Source organism: Pomacea canaliculata, linkage group LG12 (assembly GCF_003073045.1).
Source record: "Pomacea canaliculata isolate SZHN2017 linkage group LG12, ASM307304v1, whole genome shotgun sequence".
NCBI lineage: Eukaryota > Metazoa > Mollusca > Gastropoda > Architaenioglossa > Ampullariidae > Pomacea > Pomacea canaliculata.
Window position 1 is genome coordinate 4210771 of NC_037601.1, and position 22060 is coordinate 4232830.

A 22060-nucleotide genomic window follows, 5' to 3' on the forward strand; every position below is an offset into this window, starting at 1 on the left:
CACGCGCTCAGATAGACAGAGAGTTTTCTATTACTCTTTCTTCAATGCTCTTAGTGTCGTTCTTAATCGGTCAAAACTCGTTTCATCAGGTTTAGTTTGGAAAGTTGTGTGTAAAGGTCAAAAGGAACCAGTGTTTTAGGGTTGATCGTTCGGGATATAGAAAAGTCGGTCAACATGCCGTGTCAGCCAATATATTTGTCAATACAATGAGACTTAAATGCACTTTGGCCATGATTCATCGCCATTCTGAAGAAAAAAAAACTGAAGGCGAAAACGATGCAGTTCACATGTTAGCAGCGTTACAGTGGAGTACATAACAGGGAACCATACCCACAGCAAAGTGGGATTTCAAGTCTCAGTTTCAGTCCAGCAGGTTTCGAACCGTCACCATACCAGTGACATGATGATGAGGACCACCTTCCCTGATGGGTTGACTACGGTCGATTAAATCGGGAAATTTTCACACAAGTTACAGCCACTGCCCCTGCATCCCAGCTACAGACTCCATTTGTTAGAAGCGAGCGAACACGAGGTGGTCAACACATTCCAGGATCACAACAGTGGGTCATGAAGATGTCCTCCCACACCGCGCCAACCGGCTTTCTGTTGTCTTCAGAGAAACCTTCAACACGTTCCTCTATCTGTGAGTCGTCCTCCGCTGTTTCAAAGCATGTCATCGTCCCTGTCCCCAGTGATGACATCACTCACTACAGACCCTTGGCCTGGACATCTGTCGTGATAAAAGTTCTGAAAGACTGGTTCTTACTTTCTGTGCATCACTGGAAGCAAACTGGACCGTTTTAAATTGTCTATCAGGCCACCTGACAAATAAATTCTTTTATTACTCTTCCTGAGTGACAACTATTCATACCGGGTTTTTACGAAGCAGGCTTGTCTTTTAATTTAATTTTACTGTAGTGACGATGATTTATACGATTTAATAGTTTAGCTATTGACGGAATGTCAACCTCCTGGGATACACGTATAGGAATATTGTTAGGAATATTCTATTGTTATGTTGTGGGTTAGATTCTTCTTCTTTTTTTTCTCTCTCTCTCTCTCCCTTTACCCTGTAAAAACATTTTCATATTTATGTTTTGCTTTGTTGTTCGTGGACTCCAAATAACATTTTAACTTTTTTTTTTTTGGGGGGGGGGGTATTCAGCAAGGCATATCAGGGCTGTCTGTACATGCGTTGCCCAGTCCGGTGAGTAAAATAAGTCTTGCCAGACTCGCACTTTACAGATTTTCAGGATGTAACCCTCGTGCTGCCTCTCTTTCCTTGCAAGTAAGATTCCAAATGTGAGGGGACCGAGGTGGAAGATCTCATCGCAAACATAACATTGTGTAAACACCGACATCGTCTGATGCACGAACAGAATTTCTAACGGACTGCTGACGCAGTTCAACGGAGCATGAGACACCAACCACGTCTGTCTTTGTTTGCTCTTGCACCATCGCTGATTTTTCCTGTCAATCGAATTGTAGTTCGAAATCACATATTTTTTCTTTCCACTACATTTGTTTGTTTGGTGGTTGTTTTTTTTTTTTTTTTTTTACTAACAAACGTGTTTAAAGATTTAGTTCAGTTCATATTTTAATTTAAGACTGGATAAAGCTTAGTGCAAGATAATTTTCCAAGAATATGGGAGAATATCTATCTTCCGTTTTTAAGACACAAATATCACCACAAAATATTAAAAATATCTTCCCCTAGTCATTGCACCCCACTAGACTGGTAACTTTTAACCGTTAAGTCGATATAGTTTCAGTGCATTTGCTGTTGTGGAAGTTCCCGTGACCTACTGACCTGCGCAAACCGGTGACCCAAAAACTTGAGGTAAGCATTTATTGACAAACATTCGTAGTTTCCACTGGTGAGTGCCACGAGTACGGTCGATACACGCGACCGTTGGTTGACAAAAGATGGTGGTGCAGATCATGTGGGAAAACAATACTGATGGATCGAGAGCGATGGTAGATGATACCTTCCACAGTTTTATGTACAAAGATTTCGTCATCTGTGGTCTTGCAAACCAATCCACATGGTCGGCAGGGATGATTGGCAGATAGCTAACGTAGCATGAAAGGACCTGTAGGAGTGCACTAGTCTGGCACACTCCCAGCGCTCAGGTGGGAAGTGCAGGTGTAAGTGGACACCAGTGGAATCGCTACAGCTGCTGTGTAGAATGGATTTCTGCCTATGATAGGGGAAACTGTACAAATTCTCTGATGCGGTAAACTGTACTGCTCGTTTAAACAATGGAATAATTTAGTATCACATTTTAGCCATTTTTATTCCTTACAAAGGAATCTCTTTTGTGTCCACACGCGCCAGTTCTTTCTCTCTCATCACGAGAAACGAGAACACGGGAAACATTTGAAGTCTATTCAAAGAATACTTGGGGGTAACCAAAATAATCAACGAGATATTTCGTTTGTTTGAATCAGTTGCTTCTCTAACAAGAATCTGTACAAAGGGTTGTGGTTTTGTATTGTGCCTTTTAGTTCTGTTGCCAGAAAGTCTTACAAAAGGCCATGAAAATATTCATTTAAGTCCACAAAAACCTTAAAAGATGATAAATGAGAAATAATGCAAAACGTTATGACATTTTTTACCACACACATTTTAAAAAACTATTCCAACACGATTGGTTATAAAAAGTTTATAACATAGAAATTATTTCCCATAAAGCTTAAAAGGACGCAGGTGCACCTACACACGCACACCATTGTACTCACGCACGCACATACATTCATATCTAGTCTTTTCGGTTCCTGTTTCATTCAAAGCTTTCTTGCTTGTATCAGGAACCAGAATAACAGTATTTCTACAATTCGGTTCCAACAGTCGACTTCTGAACAACGAACACAATTAGTGCTGCCCGCGGACACCGGAGTTGTGAATTCCTTGCGTCTTCTAGCAAGCGTATGGCACACCCCTATTTTTCACTGCACTTGTTTATTTGTCTGGATTAAAAGATGAACGAACTTTGAAACACATCAAGTCAAAAGAACAAGTACAGTGCTCTTAGCAGAACACATTTCAGACGGTGGAAGTTTATCTGCACTGTTTGCAAAACACACAGAAGACGCTTTGTTTCTGAAACTTGTTTCTCTTTCAGAAATGCTGGGCGTTTCGATCGAGGTCCTGTAGCCACAAAGCTGAACCCGATGAATACGAAAGACGCCAGGAAAAGCGCCACATCCTTCCCACAATACTGAGAAAGAGACGGACATAAGGTCGACAACCTTTGCTGTCTGCAGACGAGTCCGCCATCAATGCTGATATTTCCTTTTATTTGGACGACTCATCGGCTGTCTGCGTGTTCTGCTGCGAAGGTACTCCCATCGAAGAAGTCATCTGAAAGGTAAATAGATGAAGTTTGTAAGCGACGTGCGCACCCACTGACATGAACACTACAAGGGAGACAGCCGCGGTTTTCAGATGGCGACAAGTAGCGCACCCTCGTTACAACTGATCACTGATCAACTTAAATGAACCCTGGTGTTCTCCACTTTCAAACCCTGCATACATTTGTATTCCAGCTCACAGGATATATCCTTCATTTATTTACAGTAAGGGGTTGCGAATGTGGCGAAGAGGGGTTTCAAAGATGATATTAAGTGCAAATCGATATCAAAAGACTTTCTGCACTAATGTTGAGCAAACTACTGTGCTATTAAACATTTTAGACATTTTACAAATATTTTCTAAAAAATGTATTAAGTGTTATTAAGGAGTGCAAACAGGTGCTGACAAATCTCACCTCTATAACAAAGTTTTCATCCCGACACAGGCTGAAGGTTGATGCTGCTGCGGCGAAAGAACTTCCCGTTCATGTCCTGCAAGGCCCGCTGCCGATCTTCGTAGGCGCCAAAGCCGACAAGAGCGTTTCCAGTCTGGCTTCCATCCGCGGAGAAGTGAAGGCGGATCGATTCCGGAATTGGCTGGAATTCGTGAAAGAAGTTTAGGATGTCCTTGATGGTAGTGTTGCCCGGAAAGTTCTGGCAGCGAAGGTAGTACCACTGAGGGTTTAGGACGCCAGGAGGAATAGGTTTGGGACCCAGAGGTGGACCACCTCCATGTTTGAAGTGGTGCATAGGTGGTGGTCCCTGGCCGGGCGGCAGGCCCACCAGCCTGGCGTTACGCAGACGTTCGATCATGTCTGACTTGGAGATGGACTTGACCGCTACCACGCGGTGGCCCATCGACGTCTTGTCTTTCTTCAGGGCCTCGTCTCGGTCCTCCGGTGTGGCAAATTCCACAAAGCCTTCACCCATGGGTTTTCCCATTCCATCGTGTACGATCTGCACCCCTCTAGGGACAATGTTCAACCCCTGAAAAAATTCTCGGATTTCTTTGTAAGTTACCATCATGGACAGTCCTTGGAGATGTACACATGGGGAATTCATTGAGCCGTAATGGGACTTCTCGCCATAGGGAACTTTTGACTGGTGTTGATCCAGAACAGGGCCGTTGCGTGGTGGACCCTGAAAAAGCGACATCAGAGGCATTGGGGCCGGGCGAGCGCCCATAAGAGGCGGCCTGCTACTGGGTGCACTTCCCAGCAATCCTGGCCCCGACTGCTCGCCACTTTTGTGGGATTGCCTCTGAAACATATCTTGCTGTTTCTTGATCAAAACGTCCATCTCCTCACGTCGGCCAACCGATATTTTCAAATTACGGGCTCCAAATAAGCGTCCATCGTAACCCATAGCAACCTTAAAGTCTTGCACGGAGCTTACTTCCATGTAAGCCAGGCCCGTGCACTGGCCTCGGCTGTCGTATTCTATAAAAATGGCGTCCCCGTTATCTGCTATTTTGACAGTCTGAAAGAAGCTAGCAAGCTCCTCTCTGCTCACATTGGGAGGCAAGCCCTGTACCAAGACAATAAGCGAGCTTTTGTCTTGTGGCTTGACTGTAGGGGGCTCTTCAGCCTGATTTTGCTTGGATGGGTTTTCGTCAGGGTTTTCTGGTGGCTTCTGAGAATCGATTTTGCTTTCGAATTCTTTGCTTGAGACAACAGATATTGCAATAGTGTTTCCAAGAATTCTCTCGCCGTTTTTCTTCAGTGCTTTTTTCCCGGACTCCTCGTTTGCAAATTTGATGAACGCTTCACCGATACGCTTGCCAGAGATGTCATTTATGATCTTCAGGCCATCAAATGGTATCTCACATCCAACAAAAAGCCTTCTTATATCTTTGTAGTTGAAGGTCTGGGGAATGTTCTTAACATGAACGAACCTTTGATCCGATGTCTGTGGAGAGTCTGTTGATCTGACTTCGCTGTCAGATTTTTTCTCACTTTCTGAATTTTTGCCACCTTCATTTTTCTCATTCTCTGGCTTCTTCTCTGTGGGCGAGTCTTTGGATCCAGAATCTAACGTTTTGCTGGAAGGCTGCTGCGATTTCGTGTCTCTGTCTTTGGTCGATGAGCGTTCTCGGTCCCTGTCTTTGTCTTTTTCTCGATCTCGCCGATCACTCCTATGGTCTCTCTCACTCCTCCTCGAGTGTCGGTCACTGCTTCTCTCCCTGTCAAAGCTCTTCTCTCTCTCATCTCGACCTCGTCCACGTTCGTAAGACCTTCTATCGGAACGCTTGGAAAAGCGGTCGTCCCGACCTCTGTTTCTGCTGTCATCTCTTCCTCGCTCTTCTCTATATCTGCGATCAGCATATCCCCGTCTTTCTCTCTCTCTTTCGGCATCTCTTGGGTGTGGACCCCGCTGATCTTTGTCAGCGTCAGTCTTCAAGCTGGACGGTTCAAATGCGTGAAGCATGCCTGGTCGTCCATCACCAAGCCCAGCAGGGGCATCTCCTAAGAGACCCTTGGTGGCTCGCACTTCGGTGTTGTCTCGCCAGTTTCTCTCTCTGCCTCTGGTGTCCACATCTTCTTTATTCCATCTTCTGTCGGTGTCCATCTCACGGCCAAATCCTGAGCCTGGACCACCACCACGTCCACGTCCATCACCTCTGCCACGTCCACGTTCGCCTCTTGAGTCAAAGTCCCTGTTTCCAAAAGGCGGTCTGCGCATGTCTTGACGTTCTTCATCAAATCCACGTTCATGTCCCCTTCCAATGTCTGATGGTGCTCCTCCATACTGGTTCTCTTCACCTTCCATCTGCATTGCGTATGGATCATACTGCTCTTGCTCTTCGGCATAGCCTTGACGACTAAAGTCTCGACCACCTGGTGGTCCAAATCTATCAGGCCTGTCAAAGCCCCTGCCTCTGCTTCTGTCATAGCCCCTACCACGTGCACCTTCTGATCCTCTTCCTCGTGCGCCTTCAAAGCCTCTGCCTCTTGGGCCTGGGAAACTCTCATCAATTTCCATCTCTTGTACTCCCACATCCTCCATACCTAGCTCTCTCTGATGATCAAACTCTCTCATGCCTTGATGCTCTCTGGGACCTTCAAATCCTCTTCCATCAGGTCCAGAAAATCGGTCATTTTCATTAACACCTCTTGAGCCAGGAAAACTGTCAAACCTGCCACCACGGCCTCCAAATCTTCTCCCACCTCCTCTGTTTCCAGGACCCCCATAAGTTATTCCACCTGGTCGAGCACCACTTCGAAAATCAGAGTCTCCTCCATCAATAAATTGGCCCCTTCCTCTCTCTTCATCAGGATGGGAGAGATCTGCATTTTGTCTTATGTCCATGGTGTGATCACCTCTTTCATCGAAGTTTCCATGAGATCCTCTTCTGTTCATATCATCACCTTCATCATATCCAGGCCAGTGGCCTCGTTCCATGGCTGTGACTTCATCATATGCTTCATCTGTATGTGAAAGCTGCTGACTAAGAGGTGGCATAGCTGGTGTTGGTAACATTCCCTGACCTCTCTGAAAGCCTTGTGGCATCCCCACTGACCCAGGCATGCCTTCTTCTAGTGAAGCTCCAGGGCGACCATGTTCAAAACCTTTGCCTTGTCTCTGATCCAAATTTGACCTCATGGGTCCTTGCATCATCATTCTGTCATCACCTAGCCCTCTTACATTGGGTGTTGCACCAGGACGTGCACCAAGAAGTCCTACTCCTTTCATTTCAGGACCTCTGGTACCTGTTTGTTCATCATCTGCTACTGGAAGACCAGGTCTCTGAAGAACGCCAGCCATAAGAGGCTCTGAAAAGCCAGATTTTCCTTGTCTCATTGTAAATCTAGAGTCATTTTGTTGCTTTACCTCTGGTGCATAAAAGTTTTGTTGGTTGATGAGAGAATCTTGTGAATGTGTTTGGTCTCCTCCCTGCATAGAAAACTGCTGATGCCCTGACAGCTGGCCATCTCTTCCATGTGACGGGTACTGCTCAGATCGCTGCATGCTCTGCACTCCTTGGAAGCCAAACTTGCCTTGACCTGTTTCACTGCCAAAATACTGCCTGCTACCAGACATATCTTGGCCATGACCTTGCCACTGCTGCTGGTCATTTACAGGATAGTCTGCTTCTTGAGCTCCAGAAAAATCAACATTGCCCATATCTTGGTTGTATGGATAGCGTGCATCAGATGGCTGATTTCCCTCTGACATCCTAAACTGGTTTGATCCTGATGGGATCTGACTCGAGCCACTGCCAGAGTAACTAATTTGACTTGGTGCCTGACTTCTGTCACTCTGAAAACCAAACTGTTGCTGAGTTGGAATTTCTCTATTTTGGAGGCCAAGAGAGTGAGATGAGCCTGGAAAATTACCACTTGGGGGACCAGAAGGAATCTGGCCCTGACCATCTCTTGCGGCATGCAATTCTCCTTGTAAGGGAAAGCGCTGGCTAGCTGCCCCATGTGGACCAGGATAATTTGGCCCTTGAAATATTTGTCCTGTTGCTGCTCCTTGCAAGCTTGCAGAGCCCCCTAGTGGCGTCACAGCTGATCCTGTCATTGCCACCGCAGCTTCTGCTACTCGAGCCTCCTCGATGACATTCTGCATTTCAGACTTGCTGCTAAGAAATAACTGCACAGGTGTGCCACTTAAAGGCAACAGAGTTCGCATCATAGCCTGCCTTGCATCTTCATCTGAGCCAAATGCAATAAACGCATCACCCCTCTCTCCTCCAATGATGTGAACGCCTCCAGCTGGTATGGTGAGTCCCTTGAAGAAGTGCCGAATGTCTAAGGCACTCGCTGACCAAGGCAACCCCTGGAGTCGGATGATAACCGACATCTTGACGTCCTGGAACCAGATGTCAGGTACTTAAACTGTGCTGCATTGGAATTTCTGAACATCATTTTTCACAATAAAATAGTGTGATAGGAAAGGCTAGTGCATTATGTTATGCATTCCTTGTACTGTTCCAGTTTACAATTTTTTTTATTTTGCTCAAAAAATCTGAAATTTTACTTTTATTTTGCCTCAGGTTTAATTTAACTGAAATCTGGCACTTGAAACTTTGCTTTAAATTTGTCACTTTTGCTTAATCTTGACCTACACAGGTATCTGCAAGTAAGTAAATGCAAATTTAAAAAAAAATAGCTGGCAACACCATCCCAGGTCATTCTATTCACATACTTCATGTTCAAGTTTGTGGAAGCATTTGTAGATGTCCAACACATTGTCTGGTCTAAATAAAGTCCAGTTCTTTCTAGCTACAAATTCTAGTTCCCAAATGCCTTTTTGAAAGTAAATGATCAGGTTATGCTTTGTGTTAGCTGAAGATGATCCCTTTCAAAATACATCTATTTGAATGGAAAGAACTGGGACAATGATAATCTACACATATCAATATCATAACTTTAAAAGACCTCAATATGGCCTATAGTTTGGGCATCAAAATATAGGTGTGATGAAAGATCAGGTAGAACAGCAAAGTTTGAAAAGCAAATTCAAAATCAATTCAAGCAAATTGTTATGGACCCAGCCATATTGTTTGAAACAAAACTGCAAAATCTGACCGGGGTAGGACAGAGGGAAAAACCCAATTAATCTTCCAAAAGAGACTAATATAGCATCAACTGGCATACTATATTTCATTGTTGACTCACTGAGTTTCATTTGTCTTAAAGATACATATCTCCTTACTGGAAATATGGAAGCCTTGCCAGTTATTTCTGGCGAAAATATGTTCACATGAATTTATTAAATGTTAAAATTTATGTTGTTGGGTAGGGGTTCAGCAGGGAGGCACACCAATGCTTGAAGCCAAAAGACATAAATGCATTCACATCAAATAAACTATTTTCTGTAATGGTCACCAAGTCGAACCCTTTCACATTTGTATGCGTGTATCTTGTTCTGATCCTAATGTTAAAGAAGCTAGCTTTGTCAATGTCAGAAATTAAATTTTGCTACATCCCATATTACTTTTGTATGAGATCTCACACACTTTGTAGCAACTATATGTTTAACAATGGACCTAGTTCATCTGAGGCCGGTAAAGTCTGTTTCAACAAATCTGCCATAGTTTTACTGGTAAACATCAGGTATATAGTGGCAAGATAAAATATCTCATGTATCCACACACATGCTGCTTGTGCCAGTGGTTTTAATGCTAGATGGTGGAAACTATAACTTTTAAAACAGTTTTCACAGCCGCCAGGCAGATTTTTTTTTTTATAAGGCATGGAATGGAAGCTAACGTACAGATTGAATTCAAGTTATATTTATCTGGTTAGTTAAAAATGTATGAATACAGTTAAGGGTTATGCCCCATGAACATTCAGATCTTCATTCCCTACATAAGTGTGCCCAGAAGCTGCTTTTACCATTTAAATCTTTAGACATTTGTATGCATGCAATGCTGATACAAAAACTCATGCATTCCACCCAAAACACTGTTCAAAGTTAAACTTTTTAGGAGACCGACATACTTATCAAATTTAGGATGTGTCAGCAACATAAGAGCATTCCCAGCAGAGAGAAACCAGCTTGTATATAATCATGACAAACAGGCCACTACTAGCTTTTAAAGACATTTAACAGGCTTCAGCTTATTTTAGTAAATATTTCAAGAGTAAGCATTTGTGTTGGTAACTTTGCCCAATTACAGCTGAAAGTGAGCATTTATAATTTTAAGGCATTCGTTAATCAGCTTCTTACCCTCCACCAGAGACAGCTATCTGCTCTTGTTCCTAAGATGGTGCTTTGTAACTGATGTCAAAACGGAATTGAAAAGCTAAAATCAACCAGTCACAAAGGTAATGAAAATTGTTTTTCACTAGTTTCAGTGTAAGGGGGGAGTGCTAAATATTGAGAACTGGAATAATCCAACACCCAAGTATGACATTTGAATGGCATACTGTACCATTTTTCTCGTAATATTTTTTACTACTTAATCTGTTGTTTGTGCATTTGATATTTTGTTCTCTAGACAAGCGTCTCTATGTAGGTGCTTGTAATTAAGGTGACCAGAATTTCTTTTTAGCCAATCCAGGGACATAAGCTGGGAAATGATTTTTTTTTGGGGGGGGGGGGAAGGACTAGAGTAGTGTAGGGGGGCTGTCCCCTGGAAACGTGGATGGTTGGTCACCTTATTCTAATACATTAGTAGGGGAGAACAGAAAACTTCAAAAGAATCATTCAAAAGTTAAAAAAACTTTCTTATGACTAGACACAGCTCACTGCACAATACTATTTTTCCAGTCCTGGATAAATCCATATCTTCCTATGATTCACCCCACAAACATTTAGATGCACAGAACCAATCAAAATTATGCACTATGATAAGCCTTATTAACATGCTCTCATCTTTTCGCGGACTGAGGGCTCACAAAATGTATCCATGACTATGCTTTCTTCTGTGCAAAGGTAATAACTGAATGATGTACGTCCCATTCTTGAGGGAATCACATGAAGAATTACTCAATCACTGGAAAAAAAATAATGTGTACCTCGGTAATCCTTTAGGAACACTTGATATTTTCCTTGTGAAGATCCTAACTTGAAATGTTAACAGTTGTCCTCCGGTAAGTCATAACTGATTTATTTTTGCCCGTTGCTTATTCCTCATTTTTACAAAAACTTATTTCTGATGCATGTACCTAACTTTCCAAATTATGCTCTCAAATGTATGGAAACTATTGCAAGTAAAAAAATGACCAAAAGCTCAAGTTTTATCAGTACAAATGTGCACTTAAAATAAAATTTCACAAAACACAACAGCACAAATTATGTGCATTACTGTTTTTGTATTCTGTTGACCTTTTGCACCTAATGAAAACACCAGCAGGTATGTATCCCCTCCTCCTCCACACACTTTGTCTCATACTAATGAGTGCTTCTTTCATATTAATCTTCAAATAACCATAACTTTCATTGCTTCTACTTTCCGAGTCTATGCCAAGGTTAAGCTTTCACTAACATTCCTTCGAAGTAGCAGTCTTACTTTGTGTACCTTTCTGTTGTAGTACTTTTAAGACTTATCCACAATTAAGACTTTCTGGACTACTTTTAACACTGCATTGTCTATGCATGCCCCACTTCCACATCAAACACTTGAAAATGAGTTAACTGCCATCTGAAGATATATAACAATTGATATCACCCTTAAAGTGCTTTTTCACTTTGTAATTCCTTCTATGCTGGAGCGTGTGGTTGGGGTCACATCCACTTGTAAATTAATTTCGGCTATATTATCTAAAACTAATATCAAGAGTTGATATGTATGTCATCCAAGTTTGTTTTCAATGCACTTAAAAAGAGTGGTGAAGTTCTGAGACCAATTTTCATGTAACTCTTGCAGAAATGTTTCGTTCGTTCCATGGACATCAGTCATAAATTTGCAGTTCATCTGGACTTCCTGCATAGCATTTCATATTGCACGTTTGTAGATTATGTCCTTTCTTTGATGGTCTCTGAAAGCCAAATTGGACCTTGTATGGCACTTGCAAGTTTCCTTTGACCTTCTCAACACCCTCCTCTAGAACCTTCTTCCTTGTCACCTGCAATGTCTGGTCCATGTTTTGCCACTTCCTGTTCCTTAAGTGTGAGCCAGTACTTTTTCTTTAATGCAGGTCAAGTCTTAATGCCTTAGACACTGGAGATGCACAGCACTGTTATCTTCCATGCAGCAAACTTTACATTATGGTTATGTAATGTTCATCAGATTGCAAGTGCTTCTACCCTTTTTTTAATGACTATTCACCATCCATTCCAGTTGACTTTCATCAGTAAAATGTTAGAAGAAAAGATGTGACATGAAAAAGTTTTGTTCATAACAGCAACAAAATAAAAAAAAGTTCTACAGGTCTTGGAGTATGATGCTGTACAGTTTGTAGATTTGCAACAAGGCATGCACATGTATCCATGTGAATGGGCATAGATTTTCATGTTGACTGCCTTCGTCATATGATTGCTGCTGTACTGACCTACCAACAAAGCCAAGTCTATGAAAGTGTTATTTTGTTGTTAGTTATACTCATTACCAGAACAGAAACAAACAGGTGGATGCTTACTGAAACGTGCTTATGCATGTTACAGGCATTAGGATTGACCATAAGAAGCTGGAAGTTTTAACCAGGAAAAATTCCCATTTACAGGGGAGGAAACATTCTAATGTAAGTAATGATGTCAGTGAATGTAGTTCCTTTTAAATATTTCATTAACAGAAAGGAAACTCTTGATACTGTCTGAAGATGTTTTATGTAAATATACTTTTTCATCAAACCTTTTGGTGTAAAAATCGTATGCCTGTTAGCAGCTTTTCTGAAAGTCAACATTTAGCAAGTTTTGTTTATAAAATAAACCATTCTCCACTTGGTGATTTTAGTCTTAGCAACTATAGGGGCTGTGGTTATGAAAAAAAGGTGAAAGGCTGCCCAAAGGCAAAGCAGGAAAGCAAAGGCAGTATCTCCATGTTGTGTGTAGATCAACAATTACAATAATTCCTTTGTTTACTGTAGACTGTCTGCCACAGCTTTATAACTGTAGCCCCCCAACCCCAATGCAAAGCTACATCTAATGCCTAGACACCACCTCATAACCGAGACCCTTATAATTTTGCAATGTTGATCCAGGGCAAGGACTTCAACCCCAGGTAGAAATGTCATGTAATTATTATATAAATTCCAATGTATATTAATCTGTTGCTGACAAATCAGATTCAAGAATACTCTGGTGTAGGCAACGAGAATCATTCCAAGCAGCATCCTGGAGAATGTAATGTTTGGGTCAAACTGCAATGTTACTTGTCCAAAATTGATATTTGTGGAAATGATGATTGGTTTGCAAATCTACAGCAAGTGTCCTTGAAATTTAACCCAGCAGTCCAATTCATGAGACAGCAGGAGGCACCTCTGGGGTTTCTCACAGATGTTCAAAAACATTAAAAAACTGTGCAAGATATGCTGTTCCAATTTTAAAGGATGTCATCCACTTACAATGTCACCTGTGACTGTTGGCAAGTGATCTAATATTCTTTGCAAGAGTTCTGATTATGAAATGTGCAGTCTTAATCATCTTGTAAACTGGAATGGATGGGCTTAATAATTTCAATTGTAATAAACTGACATATCAAACAAAAGCTTTCATAGCAGACGGTATTGTAAGGCTCTCAAATACTGAAACATTGAAACTGCTAATAATCCTCCAAGACATACTAGCTCTGCATTGTCTTCTAGATGACCTGATTCTGTGTCATGATTTATATAAAGCCCTTAAACTTGTCACAAAATATGCCCATCAGTGCTTCTTATTTTGGCAGTCTAATTATGGACTGTAGTGTTTATCTTTTTCATCTCGTCTACTTGCAACACACCTCCAAGAAGGGTTGAGGAAGTGTCTATCAGTGATGGAGTAAACCAAATTGAGACATGTTTCTTGTATAACCTGTTTTGCTTTAATTTAAAACCTTTGGAATTGCAAGAATGCAACAGTTTGTAATACAAGACCACTCTGTTATATGATTACCTTTCATTATCTTTGTTAATAATGTAGACTTCACAGCAAACTTTGATTCTTTATAAACTTTAAGATTTTGATAGTGAAGAGTTTGAAGCACAGTAACAGACAAAAATGTTAGGGTAAAACAAAACCTTGGCATTTAGCAGATCAACTAAGTTGGGCTTTCCATTTTTTTTTTTTTAAATTGACAAACTTTGTCAAGAGCTTTTCTTGAGAAACGATACATTTTACTTTATAAAAATGTAAACCTGGTGTTTGTGATTTGTTAAGAATTGAGATTAAGAAATCTTAAAAGGTACAAGTATAAATACAGTGATGTGTATAACCATGTGTTGAAAGAACGCAATATATCATATGCATATCAAAATATATATATATTTTTTTTAACTGATTAGAATTGAAGTATGTTTTACAAGTACATGGATGCTGCTTCCAAACTGAGCGTACATCAGCTCAAAAGAGACAAAAAGAAGAACCAGTCCATTTTTGTAAAATATATGTCCATCCAATGTCTGAAGGTTGTTTGGAAACTTAAGTTTCAAAGACATCAAATGATGCCACTGAAAGCTAATTATGCAACAAAAGATTTTATGACAAATTACTTGTGAGTGATGGCTCTTCTTGCCCACGAAAATTTTTTTAAAAGTCCTCATATCATTTGTTTGTTTAGAAATCAAGTTTATCAGTTCATTTGTACATTCCTTATTCTAAGCTCAGCTCAACAGACAGCAAACATGGACTTGTAAGTGTAACTGTTAGTACCATATTTTTTTTTTTTTTTTTACATTTTCAAAGTATACATTTGGTTTTTGTTTAATATATAAGCTGAGATATTTCACAAAAATGAGCAAGTACATATGTATAATCTAAACCTGAAATATTTAGCTTCTTTGTAAAAAGAATATAAACAATATATCCAGCTTTAGGAAATCCTCGGAAAAACAACAACATGATTATAACAAATGATATATGTTCAAGCTAGCATCGGAGACTACTTGTAGAACTCATAAATTCCTGTGTATTTTTAAAGCCCTTTTAAGACTGAAAGCTACAAATCCAGTATACACATTTCTACAACTGCCTTCACTAAGCCCTTCTACAAATCTTAGAATCTTTTCCAAAAGGAAAGATTAAGCACTTCAAAGCTATCTCCGTCATTACTTGTATAACCCAGTAACTGGAGCTTACAACTTCTTCACATTTATGTAATTACCACCTCCAGAAATGCAGCTGAACCTTCTTAACAACACTTGAAATTTGCAGTCCTATAGAATTTTCTTTTGAACAGAGGTTGTGGCATTAATTCCTTTTTATGTACAAAACTGTCTACTGGAATGCAATAAATCACTGTTACCAGTTCCTAATGTATCTGCTGTTCCTCTATGTGCAATGTCACAGCAGCCTACCTTATTTTATAAATTTGGAATTAGACTTGCAAATACACCTTACAGGTGACAATGTGAACGTATTCTGCAATCCTTAAATAAAGCAGCATGTTTGTCTACACATTTTCCTCTGAAGCAGAGCTAGAGGCTCTCAATGAAAACCAACTGGGAGAACATTTTGTCAAAAATTACTACTTTACCAATATCAAAGTTACTTTGAGTTTATGTCAACATTTCGCAGTGTACCTTGGGGAGCTGGGGGTGGGGGTGGGTAAATGTGAAATTTCAGATAGTCTTTGTCTAAGGGAAAAACACTTTGCTTGAGGGTAGAAATAACAGCAAACTGAAATTAACTGTCATTCTCAGCAAGTTAGCAAAGGGAAATCAAGAGTACATACTAAGCTCTTAAAGCATCTGAAGCACAAACACTCTGAACCAGTAAAAAGGATCACATTTCACTATGCTATACCATGCATGCCAGTTACCTATTTTAAAGGATTTATCTGGTGGGAAAAAATGACATAAAAGCTGCAAATCCAGGGGTCATGAAAACACAAGCAGGCTACCAGATCACACACCCAGTCAATCCTGTATCCATGCTAGTAAGATATATATACACACACATCCTGAATGTTACAAATGCATTTTTGTATATTTTTATCGTGGTAGGAGCAAAGTATAGTCAAACCCAGACAAATAAGAAATTCCAACACTATAACACCTGTTCTGCAATATCTGAAGTTAATAAAATCTGATGAACTCACAGTTGAAAAAAAAAAGAACTATTTGTCACTTAGGAATATTCCGACCATATCTTCAATGATTTTTAACTGCACACACAAATTTTAGACTAATTTTGACAGACAGTCCTTTCACAGTCTGTCTGATGTTTCCTGCATACAATTAAAAATTAGGCAGATAGCTTAACTTTAGAAGTTCTTTTATTTTACTAGAAATTGTAGGATGGTTAGTGTTGTATCTGCATGTGGTTGAGCAGGCATCAAAGCGAGTCTTTGAAATGCTGAATGTTAGTGTCAGGAACAAAGAAGAAAAATGCATTTTCTCTTTGGTTAAGACATTAAAACAAAGCTTTGTCATGTATGGTATCTAAACATCTTCTTTACAAAAAGTAAAATAAAAATTGAATAATGCTTATCTTGGCTTTACTTTTAAGTGTTAATTCTGTAAACATTAAATGACGAGTTGAATGACAACAGATAAAATGAAACCACCTACAGAATTATTTTGTCTCTAACTGGAACCCTGCTTTTCACCTGCTGACATCACAGAGTTCTTTATTCACTGATGTGAGCTTTACATCTCGTCTTGCTACTAACAGTGCATCTCTGTAAACACTACAGCTCAGTGGGCAGTACTTCAACATCTTACATCTCCTCTGAGAATGATGATAGCTACATTAACTGTCACAAACTTACACTATTGATCTTGTTCAGAAGTAATCAATCCTGTCTTTAGTTTTCTGCCATTTCTTTGTACTCTCTCCAACTTCAATCATTTATCATTTTATTTTCAAACATGGTCTTCTTCTCAGCATCCTATAGCAAGCACACTATCATAAATCTATTGTGTATTTAAAAATGAATTTTACACACATCTGCCAAATCCAGTAGCGAAGTTGCATTAGCAGTGACTGCTTTGTCATCAAATACCATCCCAGCTGATTTTCAAAATATAATAAAAACATAGATGTTATTTTACACACATTTTTTTATGCATGAGGGTGCAAAATAAAGAAGGCTGATAACCATTTTGCATATTAATAATCACAAGTTCTCAGAAACACTAAAGAATTTCCTGTTACACTAAAACTTTACACCTGATCCTACCATTAACTTCCTTCTGCTGTATAAAAATGCAGAACTGCCAAAACATGTTTTGTGGTTTTAAAATATACTCTTCCAATGAGGTGTGGTTTAATTTAATTTTTTTATGTTAAAACAAGTACCTATTCTCAACTTTTTAAAAAAGAGGAGCACCTAAAGATGGGTGTGACCAGTATTCCAGGAAGAAGTTTCAAGTGAAGATTACTGATTGCCATTCCTTCTTGTTCCTACTCAAGGTTGCCATAAAAAGTAATTTATTTTAGGATCTTGAGCTAAATTATATTGATTTATAAGAAAGTGAAGAGATTTTCACAGGGAAATATTAGATATCTCAGTTTCAGTTTTGTACATTTATACACTACCTCATACACAACTGCAACTTCATTTCTGTCAGAAAATTTCCCTTCCATTTGATAACATTTATACATATTTCAATTTCAAAGTGGATGTTAAAAAAACTACCACAAAATACAGATGTGTATAAATGCTTTGTACAGATGGTGTAGAGCGCAGTCATTTTGACAACTGAAGCATCCACGATTCAGCCCATGTGAAACCACAAATCTGCAATCTCCTGCTGCCATTGTTGTGGCTGGGAGTGTCAAATTTGTCTGGCAGGTTCCAATTTGGCTTCATTTCTTGATGGATCGATAAAGTTTTCAAAAGAGATAGGATGTGAGTCTGAACAAGATGGGGTGAAAGATGCTTAATTTTTGAAAGCATTAAATCTTTGAATGGTAACTCAATGTTTGCTTTTAAAATATTTAGTAATATTGCTAAATAACTACCAACCTCAAAGACTTGTCATTTTCTGGGAAAAAACTATTCTCACAATAATGGCTTAATATGAATCACTATAAAGACAAATTGTCATTATCTGATCTTTATGTGAGTCATACTTTCACAAATAGCCACCTGCTAATATAACTACACAAAGACCTCCACAATCTATACGCTTTTAACACCTAGCTAACAGAACCATGGAACTATGTGAAATAAAAATATACTTTACAAAAATCCCATTTTTCCACAAAAACAAAATATTTCTGCAAGTGGTTTTTTTTTTTTTGGCATTTAACTCACACAACATAGTAGCAAAAGACAGTGCCGTTATTGGTCATGGGATGGAGGCAAGTGAACTTTCTCCATGACAGTGCATCCACTGTTTGTAAGTTAAAGAAGAAAAAGTGTCGCTGTTTGGTGAGTTTGAATACAATGCCATGTGTGTGTAGCAATATTTTAAATATTCCAATTATGAAGGTGACAACAAAGTGGAGAAAAATATGCATGCTGACAAAGTAGTCATGAACTAGCTATTTTCGGCTTTAATCTATAATCATTAACTCCGTGTTAGACACTCTGTAATTCTCACTGTTAATAGGGCTTCTATCATATCACATTATTCCACTAACTATGCAAGTGTTTTGGCTGTGAATTTTCTCCTTCCATGAATCATAAAACACAATAGGTTAAAGAATGGATGTTTTGGTTGCATTACATTTATTTAAGCCACAACTTACAAGTGTGTCTTGAAATTAATATTTCATTGTTCTTGAGAGAAGAAAAAGTAGGAAAGACTGGTGGTGGTAGAAGCCTTCCTCAACTTCTCATAACAAATGGAAATTAAGAATCTTTTTTCATATTCATCATGGCTTTCAATATTGCAACAGAACTGAAGCATGATACAGCTATAGCAGCAGCACAGCCTTGTTTGCAAAAGTTATCTCTGATATGCTTTAGGCATGGTGTCACTGTGTCGTTTTTAAGGTATGTGTATGTGTACTTTGGAATCCCACAAACTTAGCAAAACTACCACATTTCCGTACAATGTCAAAGAAATTCTACAACTTCCTAAAGCAAAAGAAGCAAGAAACTTGAAGCTATCAGCCTTCTACTTTGACAAGGCACCAAAAAAAAAAAAAAATCTGAAGGAGTACTACCTGCACTTTAGCACAAGACAAATTAGATTAAGCTGCTGACCATGTCATACTTTAATGTATTATCTTATTTTGTAATCTGGTTTTCCTATGAAATTTGCCCTAATGATCACCATACAAGCTGATGAAATTTAAACATACATTCAGCTGTGAAGCTTTTTCATTAAAATACATTATGATAAATGTAAATAGCTGCATGTATACTTTTAAATAGAATCCAACATTGGTGTTAGATTGATTTCAATAACATTTACTTTTTTAGCAAAGTCAGGACAGAATGCTAGCTCCTTTTCTTTTGCACACAATTCATCCAGTTCAAAGCTTTGCAGTTTTCTTCTTGTATAAACCTTTTATGAGTTTGTTAGTTTTATCTATTCTTTTTCAAGTAACAAAAATATGACATCAATGTCACAATTGATGTTATGTATTATTTACAAATATTACAAAAAATAGCTTGCAGAGAATCTACAATTTCCAAAAGAAAAAAAAAATGCATCCAGTGTATTTTTGTTCGTGTTCCATGACAAATAATTTCTTAAGGTATCTTTATTTCATGCAGTATTGTAGTTTTTTTGTGATTGTCAGCGGGAAAATGGTATAGGGTTCCCAGGGATCAGGGATGGTGCCAAGCAAGAACCTTTCATGCATTTCTAAGGACCTATGTGACAGTCATCAATGCTCAAGTTTTTCTCATATATGGTCGGTAAGAGGTATTATTTATGAATCTTTGGTCTTCTCTTTGTTATGAAATACATGTATTACTATTCTAGTACTAAATAATCAAAGAGTGACTTTTGATGCCTATCTGCCATGTCTGGATAACTCAAAGTCTCTTTAACACGGTATTAGTAAGCACGTGCTTCTTCAAAACACATTCGCCCGTTGGCGAAAGATTCAAGGATATTCCGCAGGCAGCACATTGTGCACAATGTTCATCTTTCAAGTCTTTTATCAACCAGTCTTAATATTTGTCTTCCTTTAGCCAGTTCTCCTAAAAAGAACACCTCCCCGGCATTTTCTGTATCGTCAAGAAGACAAAGAAATGTGGTCATCCGTCAAGACTAAAATCTCATGAAAAGTAAATTCTCATTGCGAACGAGACTTGGCAGTAGTGTGATTACAATAGTGGTGAGGCAAAGAATTGTATTTTGTGCCAAAGTCAACTTCGAAAATAAATTTGTGGATTTATAAGAAGCATGAAAAATAAATCTGTGGTAATATTTTATCGATAAAAGGACTTGTAAGGAGCACAGAGAAAATGTAAGGACCTGTGTGAGGAATTGTAAGGACCGCATGGCAAATATAAGGACTTAAAAGGCTTAATTCTCTACGTAAGGACTTGTAAGGATAGGCAAGGACCCTGAGGACTCTGTGGTAACTACATCCGCTTCGGCTTCAATCTGGTAAAAGAAGGCCAGTAGTGGAGGGCACATTCAGCCTATGTGGACTACAGAAATGAATGAATTTTGGACGGCATGTTTCCTGTCCAATATTTTTTATTGGGTATGTGGAGGCCAATAATACAGCCGTCTGTTGTTTTGAAACAGCATCTTCGTGTGGTAGGAAAAAAAATGCTTCTGGCAAAGAAATTTGGTTTAAATGAAAGTACTACAAAACCATTTACTCTTGCTGTCATGAAGCATTGACATACTTTTAGAGTGTCAAGTACTGATTTGAGTGAGGAAGGTGGTGACAAATTCTAAAAACAATGATGTTTTGTAAAAAGATGGAAGAGTGGCATAAATTCACCCTCTATTTGTTTTTATTATGTACATTATAGGAAGTGTTGGATATAATTTCACCGAAGAGAGTGGAGCGGATCTGAGCAGAATGAAGTTGTGTGATGTGAATGAATTATCCTTAAATAAACCATGTGATAAATATATTTTTCTTTTCTTGCATGAGACCCAGACCTTGTATAAAATCAGTTACTAAATTTTAAGCTCCGGGCAGCTGTGCAGCATATTGGTTGAACAGAGCATTTACTGCTGGGCTCCCTGCATCACATTTGTTTAGACTTTTAAATGTTTCAGAAAGAACAGTAACAACTTCAATGCATCAAGAATTCCATCAGCTAAGTATTATCTAAAGTGACCCTAATAATTCAGGTTTTGTGTAAATTTCTTGATCATGCATTATTAAGTTTTCTCTAGGTACGAACACCCCACCTAACCCATCAGAGCTTACGCAGTTGCCTATATAATTTAACAATCATTAACATGAAAGCTATGTAACCTGGAAAGTAACGCATGTGCGTCTACAGATTAACGATGATCGCGGTTGGATGTTACATTCTTTTGTTTTCTTTCATTAATAAACCAAATATCAAGCCCTGAAGTACTGGAAACTATGGATATTAGGGGTAGACGTTTTGCCGAATTAAGGGAGTAAAAAACACTGACCGCTTAAAGTTTTAGATATGTTGTTACGTAAGAAGGCAGATGTTCATCCGCATCCGTAGAAATTTGGGGCATGGTTTTGCGATCGAAAGAAGAATCTGTAGAATCCTAGGATTAAATAATCTGTTGAGTATCAAGAAGGGCGGCGGATGAGTGAATGCAGGCAGTTCCGGGATATCCATGCGTGAAGCGTTCAATCGGTCACGTGCAACGAAGTCTGGGCGGGTGAATTTAGAGTAACCGGGCTCAACACGGACAAAATTATTGATGCACTGCCAATAAGGACTATCACTACAAGGCAAACCGACGCATTACTGTATTCCTAAAATGTTGTCATTAACAAAAAACTAGGGTCTGAACCGCTTATTTTGCATTTCAAAAATATCACGATCGCCGACCAAAAGACATTATCGCCATCTTGAATATCGAGTTCCGATTCAATACAGCATGATTTTTTCTATTAATCCAAACTACGTCAGATAAATCAAGGTGAAAATATCATCACATTAATACCTCCTGGAAAAATCCTCTATAAAATCTTCTTGTGAATCGCCAACACGAAGGTGTAATTGAAGTCGTCTTTTGCTCTCTGCGCCTTTACGTTGCATTAAGGTCGTCATCAAAATGATTATGCATGAAGTTGTTGTGGAGCAGTCAATGGT

The 22060-nt window shown here is 39.2% G+C and overlaps 1 protein-coding gene across 1 annotated transcript; it reads right to left on the reverse strand.

The window, feature by feature from the left end:
- Nucleotides 1-1539: 1539 nt before the first annotated feature.
- Nucleotides 1540-22032, reverse strand: LOC112576661. The gene is made up of 3 exons (XM_025259281.1): nt 21912-22032; nt 3771-8169; nt 1540-3364 (listed from the first exon to the last, which is right to left on the reverse strand). Exon 2 carries the CDS (start codon nt 8158-8160, stop codon nt 3787-3789), a length of 4374 nt encoding a protein of 1457 aa, XP_025115066.1. The 5' UTR covers nt 8161-8169; nt 21912-22032; the 3' UTR covers nt 1540-3364; nt 3771-3786.
- Nucleotides 22033-22060: the final 28 nt, after the last annotated feature.